General features: G+C 39.2%; 1 protein-coding gene across 1 annotated transcript; it reads left to right on the top strand.

Moving 5' to 3' along the window:
* The first annotated feature begins 348 nt into the window (after nucleotides 1-348).
* Nucleotides 349-1,061, top strand: LOC149398211 (uncharacterized). Its single transcript, XM_089614754.1, has 3 exons — nucleotides 349-598; nucleotides 693-812; nucleotides 910-1,061. The coding sequence occupies exons 1-3, from the start codon at nucleotides 403-405 to the stop codon at nucleotides 1,011-1,013; spliced, it is 420 nt and encodes a 139-aa protein (XP_089470880.1). The 5' UTR covers nucleotides 349-402; the 3' UTR covers nucleotides 1,014-1,061.
* Nucleotides 1,062-10,506: the final 9,445 nt, after the last annotated feature.

Below are 10,506 nucleotides of genomic sequence, written 5' to 3'. Positions count from 1 at the left end.
TCTCCCGGAGCGTTCACATTTGGCGTCGACCCAAACAGCACGAAACAGCTCGAAGTCCGGCGAAGAGGGACTCCATACTGGCGAAGCCTGACGTGGAAAAACAAGGATCAGATGTCATTCCCTTTTGATACCCAGATCTATGTCAATATGCAGTTCAGCTACATCTCGAACGAAAACGAAAGCTACTTTTCCTGGAAGTTGATTGATTCTGGTTCTTATTCGTTCATCGAGATCAATTCCACCGGAAATATCCGCTTCTTTTACGGATATTCCCACAGTACGGTGTTTGTTCCTGCAGTGACGTGCGACGATGTAAAAAAGAGAAAAAACTCAGAAGGTTGTATAGAGCAGAAGGCGTCAAATTGCAGCGCCGGGGATGAATTCGAGCTCGTATTCGCACTAATGAATACGTGGTCTTATTCAGAGAACGTCAATATGAGTCTGAGTGACTGCAAAGAGGAATGTCGGAATAACTGCTCTTGTTGGGCTTATGCTTCTACGATGCCCGATGGATCTTCCTGCAAGTTCTCAGATGGACATGCCTTGGACGTTCCATATATTTACAACGAGGAATACTTTTACAAGCGCAAGGATAGAGGTATATCAAGCTTCCGTATACATTAACCGTTGTACTTCTTCTTTTTTTATTCTTTCTTTTTTATCTGTTCCATCGCCATCTTTTGTTGTTCTAGGAGCTTCAAGGAGAAACCACCGAAAATGGGTTATGATTGTGAGTGTAGTTACTTCTCTGGGTCTTCTTGGTCTAGCCTACGCATTATTCTACATTCTACGGAAATACTGCTTCTCTAAAGGTATTACTTCTTTTTTTTTTTTTTTTTTTACAAAACTCAGTAAGATAGCTTTACACAAGTTGAGCTTATATGATGGGTTATAAAATTAAATTGACAGGGAAAACAGAAAACAGTCGAAATGAAGTAGGCCGAGACACACAGATACGATCTTCTTCTGTTGACGGTGTCCCAACTATCACTCCAACTCCATCGTCTATATGATTCGTTGATACTTGGTGGTCTTAAGAAGCTAATTTGGAAGAAACTTACACTGCCTTTTTCATGTAACTTATGTTTTAATTCTTCTTTTAACACTGTAAAATATTGTTTGGAGTTATTGGTTGGTTAAGCTTGTCTTCATAACGTTTCACAACCAGCCTGACTGAGATTGGTATATTATTATGTATGTTGCTTGTTGTATTCCGTATAAATTATAAAAACTTTGCATAGGTGCCTCTCAGACACTTAAATGTAAATTTTTTTCTTTTTACTTTTTTTTTCTTCTTATCTATTAAATGTTAATTGTGTTTTTTTTTTCAACAATAATGGTGTAGTGTGGTAGACAATATGGCCTAGAAGTAATAAAAGATTATACAAAGTACAATTTAGATTAGAAATCTGGTCCATTGACTGAAAAAAAAAAAAAAACAGGGAATTTTTGTTTTTTCATTTTTTTTTTTAATTTGAGTAGAATTTAACAGGGAAATTAAACCATCGAAGAACTTTAGCAAATATAAATATTGATAATCTCTTAAAATAAATTAGCTGGGTTGTAATATTAGTCCTTTATTCATTTGACAAATAAACAAAGAATAAATGACATTTTTGGTCTCTCATTTTTAACCACTTTAAAAGTTGCACCCCGAACGAAAAAAACTGCTTTATCAGTCCTTTATGATAGTCACTTTTTCACTTTCAGTCCTTCTGTTAAAAAAACCGTCAAAACGGATGAAAAATGGATCATGTGCTTATCATGTGCTTTTTAAATGAGGACAAAATCGTAATTTAATAATAAATTAAAAACAAATCATATTACAATTAAAAAAATAAATAAAAAATAATAGTTAAGAAAAAGAAAAATATCTTCTTCTTTTTTCTTCTTCTTCTTCTTCTATCTCTCGCGTTGCTTCTCCGTCGACATGGCCGCGGGATTTGCATTCCTGATCCCGAGCGTGGCCCAAATCGAGCTCTTCGCCGCCTCAGCCGGGTCGTCGATCCTCAGCGTCTTCGGTATCAGAACGCGTGTCACCGAGACCCGAAACCCATCTCGAGCGCGCGCCGTGGCTGAGGGAAAACGGCCGCCGCGAGCCACCAAGGACCGCCGCCGAGAAAAAGACACCGGGATAGAGAGAGAGAGAGAGCACCAAGGAAGCCGAATCTCACAAGAATTAGGTTGTGTTCCGACCCAAAATTTGACCTTTTCACACAAGTCGAGAGGAACATCTCAAAATTCATTTCAAGTTTCATGGCCATCTAATTCAAAAATCTCTCACGAGAGCATGTGATCTACTACTACGAGTGAGAGAGGCTTAGACGATATATAACATTCAAATGAAGATAACTACTACTCTGATGAAATCAACACCAGAAATGAAAGAAAGAACGAAAAAAGACAAGACTAAATTAGTATTGACAAATTAACTTACCTTTGAGGTTAAGCTTGTTCTTGCAGAAGGGACACTGAGCACTGTGTTTGGAGGCCAAAGCGAGCATCGTCCCACACAAATTGCAGAACAGAAAATCTCTTCCTGTCGAGTACTCCATCTATATTGCTTTTCTCAGCTTCTGCAAATAGAGAATGTACACAATCGTGAATTGGAAAACAGAGCACTGCCTTCCGATCAGAGCAGCTCTCGCCGCCGGCTTCGGAGTCAACGACGGAGATAGAGGTAGACTGTTCGTCGTTGCTCGATAATTTCTGGTAGAATGTACACAATAGTTAAGGGTATTCTGATAAAAAAAATTTTTGTTCTACACGTGAGAATTTTCAGTCAATTTTAACAACAATGCTAACAGAAGGACTGAAAGTGAAAAAGTGACCATCATAAAGGATTGATAAAACAGTTTTTTTCGTTCGGGGTGTAACTTGTTAAAGTGGTCAAAGATGAGGGATCAAAAATATCATTTATCCATAAACAAACAAGCATTTAAAATCTAGTAGAAGAAGCAAGGATTTTGACTAACCTCTCGTCATGAGAAGTAAACCAATTCTTCCAACTTGCATATAAATATTACATCCGACATGTGACGATAAATGTGTGATATGTTATTTTATTTGTAGTTGAGTCAGAAACTATTTTAAACTTGTTTGACTTTGTGCCGGATAGCAGCAACTTAGAAGTACAACTTAGAATTGTTGACGAATGAGAGAAAAAGAATCTCTGTGTATTGATTGGTACAAATGTTCAAATGTTGAGCTGACCATGTGGCATTTTTACGTTTGAGCTGACCATGTGTTATTTCTACGTTTGAGCTTCTATGAAGAAGAAACGATGAAGAAGGAAAAGACGAATGAGAGAAAAAGAATCTATGTGCATTGATTGGTACAATTGTTCAAATGAGCTTGAACAAGAAAAATCACATGGACTATGTCATTTGAAACGTTAGATTTGTAATGTAACCAACGTTTTAAGCATGTTTAAATCTAACTACATATAGTGATGTGGCCTCATTAATTAAGTAGTATTTTACATGATTGTTCTAGTATTTTAGACATTAATTTTGATAAATGGCTAAATTTACAAAAATAAACGAAACGTTAGCTAATTGATGAAAATCAAGTTTGAAATTGGTTAGGTAACTACAACATCATTTGAACAATATATATACAAAGAGTACACACAACAGTAATAACAAAATAAACTAACACCACTACTTAACTGAACGACGTCGTACATGTAAAACAAATAAAGAAAACCACAATAGGGCCTATACAAAGTTACAAATTAAGTCTCACACATAACTTGGACTCTAAGTAATCATCAACTTCAGTGACTATCTAACCGTACGAAACGTTAGAAATTTTGAAATAGCAAACATTTTGTTAATTTTTTGTAAATAGCCACGTAAATCTATTTACGCTATCAAAATAATAAAAAAAACGCAGAGTAAATATTTAGTAAATATGATCCATAACCAACTTTAACAAAATACATAATCCATAACAAACTTTAACAAAATTAATTACAATTTCAATTTTTATTCATTTTTACATAATTTTCCCTAATTAATTTTAATTATGAAACTAATTAATTTTCGTTAAACTAATCTACTAATCCTAACAAAATTCCATTTCATAATTAATCTCTACTCCTAATATTTATATTTATATCTCTAATCCATTTCATGTAAATTTTTATATCTCTAATATTTATAATCTAATCCTAAATTATATTTATATATATGAATAATTATATCTCTAATTTACATAAATATTTATACCTAATTTAAATATTTATACCTTATATAAATATTTATAACTAATTTAAATATTTACGTAAATATTTATGTAAATATAACTAATTTAAATATTTATACCTAATATATATATATATATATATATATATATATATATATATATACATACCGTATAAATGAAGCAGACCGGCCGAGGAGAACGCGCGGCGGACGAGGATGGAGGACGGTGGAGGAAGAGGTGGAACGACAACGGACGAGGACTTCGGCGTCGGCGGCGGAATGGCGGAGGACGACCGGCGCGGGCGGGCGGGGAAATTCTGGAGGAGAGAGAGAAAAGTGAGGTGAGAGAGATGTGAGGAGAGAGAGAAGAGAGGTGAGATAGACTAACCGGAGGAGTGAGGAGGACGGCGACACACGGCGGAGGACGGCGATGAGCATGGGAGATTCGGATCGGAGGAGATAAAATTTTTAGGGTTCGCGTGATAATGAAATGAGGAACTACGATCTGGTATTTAAAGACATTTAGCGACGATTATATCGTCGCTAAATGATTAAATATCGTCGCTAAATGAACTTAAATTTTACCAGACATTTAGCGACGATATTCTCGTCGCTAATTGGTTACATAAATCATTAGCGACGAAATTATCGTCGCTAATTCTTCTCGATTTAATATAATTGGAGGGATTTTTCCCTCTTCAATTTTCGTCAAAATTCGAAAATAATTAGCGACGAAATTATCGCCGCTAATTGGTTACATAAATCTTTAGCGACGATAATTTCGTTGCTAATTCTTTTTGATTTAATAGTATTGGAGGTATTTTTCTCTATTCAAAATTCGTCAAAATTTGAAAATAATTAGCGACGATATTACCGTCGATAAATGAAATGATAACAATATAGTGACGATAGTATCGTCTATATAGTTTCCCGCGAACTTAGCGACGACAAAAAATAATTAGCGACGATATCGTCGTCGCTAAATGTCTTTGCCGCCGAACTTTAGAATTTTTAACACCAAATTTTCATACTATTTTAGCGACGACCGAATCGTCGCTAAAAGTATGATTAGCGACGACTTTATCGTCGCTGATAGTTTCGTAGCTAAATGTCATATTTCTTGTAGTGCCTTTCGTCCGCTTCTGGGCAAAAGTTGTAAATACTACGTGTCATATCCATAATCGGGTCTCAATATGTCCCGGCATGTCCTGCACAAGTTATGAAATATGGAGGGAGAGGAAGCCCAATGTCAAGTATTTTCATATCTTTGGCAGTACGTATTTTGTTCTTGCTGACAGAGAACCCATGAATAAGCTGGATGCTAAGAGTGATGAGACCATTTTCTTGGGCTACACAACCAGTGGTACTGCCTTTAGGGTTTTCAACAAGAGGACTCAGTGTATCATTGAGTCAAGGAATATGGTGGTCGATGATGAAGACAGTGTTTCTGAGGAGGATGAACCTAGTGCCTCTCCTGATGTTCATTATGGTGTCACAGAAGATGTCTTGAGACACTGGTGAAGCTTCCGCTGTCTCAAGGGAAAGAGCTGATCCTGACTCTCTGGTGAAGAAAGTCTCGAGTAGAGTCAAGAAGAATCATCCTACATAAGCTATTATCGGGAACCTGCACGAAAGAGTCATCACCAGGAGAAAGGAACTAGTCAATTACAGGGAAATGATAGGCAACGTTTGCTTCACATCCAGAATTAAGCTAAAGAATGTCACTGAAGCTGTTAGTGACGAGTTCTGGATGATAGCCATGCAAGAGGAATTAGTTCAGTTTGAGAGGAATGAGGTCTGAAAGTTTGTTCCCAAACATGAGGAAGTGAATGTTATTGGAACAAAATGGATCTTCAAGAACAAATCTGATGCTCTTGGCAATGTCACGAGGAACAAAGCTAGATTGGTTGCTCAGGGTTACTCTCAGTCTGAAGGCCTGGATTTTGATGAGACTTTTCCTCCTGTGGCTAGACATGAAGCTATTCGACTCCTTGGTATTTCATGCCTCAAGAGGTTTAAGCTGTTTCAGATGGATGTCAAGAGTTCCTTTCTGAATGGTATTCTGAATGAAGAAGTGTACGTTGAGCAGCCCAAGGGGTTTGTGGATCCTAAGTTTAAAAACCATGTCTATAAGCTCCACAAAGCTTTGTATGGTATGAAACAGGCTCCACGGGCTTGGTATGAGCGTCTTGAAGAATATCTCACTCAGAAGGGATACATCAGAGGGGTGAAGGATCAAACTCTCTTCATCAGGAGATTTGGCTCGGAGATGATGTTCGCTCAGATCTATGTGGATGACATAGTGTTTGGTGGGATGTCCCATACCATGATGGACCACTTTGTGGAACAGATGCAATCTGAGTTTGAGATGAGTATGGTGGGAAAGCTCTCTTGCTTCTTGGGTTTTCAGATCAAACAGTTTGAAGAGGGAATCTTCTTGTCTCAATGGAAGTATGCCAAGGAATTGGTTAAGAAATTTGGTCTCGAATCAGGAAAGCCTAAGAGGACCCCAGCTTCTGCTATTGTCAAGCTCTCTAAAGAAGATGGAGCTGAACCGGTTGATACCAAATTGTACAGGAGCATGATCAGGAGTCTCCTGTATTTGATAGCTAGCCGACCAGACAATTCTTACTTAGTGGGTGTTTGTGCAAGGTTCCAGGCTCAATGTAAAGGATAAACTTTTGAATCTCGCCGTTTGTAATTTACGGTTAATAAATGAGCTTTCGTGTCTCACAAGTAAGTTCTTGAATGAATTATGGACGTTGAAGTTTAGAGAGTTAATTTAAATTATTTTAAGGTAATGGAAAATCTCGGAATAAATAAAGGGTTTATCGAGTTCGTCTCGAATAATAAATTATTTTCCGAGGAAATATGCCGGAATTTAATTTAAGAAATAAATTCTCAAGGATGAGAATTATTTCCGGGAAACCTTAAATATATTTAAATTAATCAAGAACGAACGAGGAAAGTCTCGGTTTGAATAACTTAATTAAAAGTTCAAGCGAGAACGGGTTTTAGTCACAAAATTTTGTGACAAGGACGTGATTGTAACGTGTTTGGAGCTATTTGAAAGAAAAGAGTAAAGAGAGGCTGTTTTAAGAGATACGTGTCACAAACCGGGTGGGCCACCTGTGCGTATGTGGCGCGATGAGGATCTGCCACGCGGTTGGTCTTATCCTCTCTCTTTCCTTCTCTCTCGGCCACCTCACTCTCTCTTTCTCTTTCTCTTCTTTCTTCTTCTTTCTTTTTTCTTCTCACCCGCGCGAGCTCCAACACAACCAGAACAAAGAAAAAAAAAATTTCAATCGGCAACGACCACCCAAGCCTTTTCTCTCCGGCCGCTCAACCCCCCAGCACCACTCCTTCTCTCTCTTCTTCTTCTTCCTTGCTCGCGCTCACCCAGCGCTCCGTCACCGAGCCGCGCGCGCGCCGTCCAGCTGAGACCGAGTGACCGCCGTGAAGCTTGAGCCGCCGCGAGCTATAGAGGACGCCGGTGAAGAGAAGAGTGAGCACCAAAGAGTTTGATTTCTCCCAAAAGCAAGGTGAAATCCCTCTTACCCAAATTGAATTTAAGAGTTAGGGTTTGGATAAATTAATTTGGGGGTTCCTATTTGTGAGCGTGGGTGATGGTTTTGAATTGGTTTCCGGGGTGATTTACGCTGGGTTTTGATGTTGATGATTGGAATTGATGAGATTTGGTTTCGGTGTTGGGTTATGGTTGTTTGCTTGGTCGTGTCATTGTTGACTGTGTGACTTGATTTTGGCCGTGGGCCTTATCTTTGGCTGAGTAGTTTTGGCCGAGATTGTTTTGGTCTTGAAATTATTATTTTTACCGTGTGTTTACTTTGGCCGTGAGTTTGGTCTTGGTTATGTGCTTTGGTTCACTAGTTAGGTTGATGAAATTTGAGCCTCGGGGAGTTATTTTGAGTTAATGCCCGGTTTGATTTTTGGTTGATTGTGAAATTGAGAAGTGATTTGGAAGTGGTTTTGAAGTTTGGTTCGTTTTTGAGTTTGGAATGGAATTTTATGACAAGTTTTGATTTTGGTGACAAGTTACGTATTAGTGATTTGATTTCGGGTTCTAAGTCGAGTCGGGAATTGGATTTGTAAATTGACTCGGTGTTTATTTCTGAATTTCACAGCTCAGTCACCAATCGGATAGAATCGAGCTAGATCGGCGGAAACTGAGCGCGTCGAAGCCCAAGAGTAGAGAATTCAGAAAGAGATTTTAGAGCTCGATCTCACTCGTGAGTCGTTTATCGCTTTATAGCGTTAGACTCGAGTTTTAATTTTGGATTTGAGATTGTATTCAGGGATTATTTATTTAAGAATGTTCGAGAATTTAAATTCTGGTTAATTAATTCAGAATTCTCGGTTTGTATGATTTTTCGGATTGTTCATTTAATTTATTTAAGACTCGTGAAATAATGATTTGGATTTTATTTCGTACTCGTTCTCTGGTATGAACTCGCATGAGTCTTGAATAAGTTTAAATTCCGAAAAGCCGAGAAATAAGTGAATTAAATTCTCGAACCCCTAAATCTTCTCGCAGTAAATCCCGATAACGAACCTTAAGCTCGTCAGCTTCTCTCGAATCATTGACTAATGAGATTTCAACTTCAGGTTTTAGATTCTCGACGCTTTAGGACGTGTAGAGTCTCGGGAAGTGTGAAAAGCAAGGAAACTTCGCAAGTCAATAAATTTCCAGACGATCTTTTCCGGGTAAGTGTGGAGACTTAAGTCAACTACATATACCAAGGGAATAACCCTGTTTGTTTGTGCATTTATTTGCTAGTAAACAAGAGTAGGTGAAAGCCCTAAAATGAATAAACATGAAAGTTAAGGCTTTGGCCACTCTTGCTTGAAAATTTAGTTCGGGTTTTGCCCGTAAGGTTCAAACGCTAACTTGAACCAACCACGATGTTATCTTGTTTTGTTAGATCCCCTTGCCAACCATAGTGGATAGGTTAGATCAAGGGTGACGGGAGAGCATAAGTCAAACTCTTGGATTCGAACCAAGGGTGGAAGTACCGGGAGTCACATCCCGAATCTTCTTTCTAAAGCACTTAACGAGCACGAAAGAGAAACATTAATTCCTTCGGGATTTATCCCGAGTTGCTCTCCTGTAGTAGTATGAGTGTGTACTCTGCGTGCTGTAGAGTACCTGAACCTTAATTGAACGGTTGTCGGTGGTACCCACAAGTCAACGACTTGTGTTTGTGGCAGACCAAGGTGGTCTGTATGGCATTGAGTACTCAAAACTGGGGAGAACCGAATGGTAACGGGCAGTCGCCACGAGCGAACCCGATGGTAAAGGGCAGTCGCCTCGAGCGAACCCAACGATAACGGGCAGTCGCCACGAGCGAACCCGATGATAAAGGGCAGTCGCCTCGAGCGAACCCAACAATAACGGGCAGTCGCCACGAGCGAACCCGATGGTAAAGGGCAGTCGCCTCGAGCGAACCCAACGATAACGGGCAGTCGCCACGAGCGAACCCGATGGTAATGGGCAGTCGCCTAGAGTGAACCCATTCAACAATGAGCAGTCGCCTCGAGTGAACTCATTGTCGTGCCAAGGCGGCACACATGCGCCGACGTCAGATGAAGATGGTACCACTAGTGGATCCCAGACAATCTTAAAACACCCAAGCCGCCGTAAGACTGCTGCTCGAGGTCTGAGGCTGGCTTATTGTCGTTGTGGAGATCGTAGCAGAAGAGGATGTACGATCTTGCAGAACGACAAGTGAATAGATAGAGTGTGATATCACGCGTCAGTCATGCTCTATTGTTATGTTCTAGCGATATCTAGCAATCATTCTGCATTCTTGTATGCTTGTTTGCACGTCACATGGCATTAGTCGTTTTACTTTATAGATAGACTCCCACTTACTGAGTCAATCGACTCATAGTTTTATGACCCTTGGTAATGTAGATAAGGGAAAAGCTGGTAAGCGGGAAACGAGATTGAAGACCGAGACCGAGCGCGTATTGCCTTGACCTATGGGCTATGGGGTTTCTTAATCGGGGGTTAGTGTCTTCTGTTAAAACGTTCCGGAACATATTTGTATAGGAGTCTCTATAAGACTCTAAGTTATAAAAGCGAAAAATTTCCCCGAATTTTCGCAAACTATTTTATTATGTTTAATTTATGTGTTTATATTATGAGTTATGTACAGATTTGAGTTGATCAGTCGCGGTTCGTGGGCGAGCTATCGCTTGCGGGTCGTGACACTCAACCTACTACAACCCACCTGAGCTATGCCAAGAGGATTATCAAGTACATTCATGGCATCACCGA

The sequence above is a fragment of the Urtica dioica genome, chromosome 5, assembly GCF_054948205.1.
Source record: "Urtica dioica subsp. dioica isolate 48M chromosome 5, U.dioica_male_clone48M_v1_H2, whole genome shotgun sequence".
Classification (NCBI taxonomy): domain Eukaryota; kingdom Viridiplantae; phylum Streptophyta; class Magnoliopsida; order Rosales; family Urticaceae; genus Urtica; species Urtica dioica.
This window is presented reverse-complemented; position numbering and strand designations above follow the sequence as displayed.

Coding starts and splice junctions, on each gene's coding strand:
- LOC149398211 (XM_089614754.1), top strand. CDS start 403: ATGAATACGTGGTCTTATTCAGAGAACGTCAATATGAGTCTGAGTGAC. Junction 599..692: donor TTACAAGCGCAAGGATAGAG/GTATATCAAGCT, acceptor TTGTTGTTCTAG/GAGCTTCAAGGAGAAACCAC. Junction 813..909: donor GAAATACTGCTTCTCTAAAG/GTATTACTTCTT, acceptor TTAAATTGACAG/GGAAAACAGAAAACAGTCGA.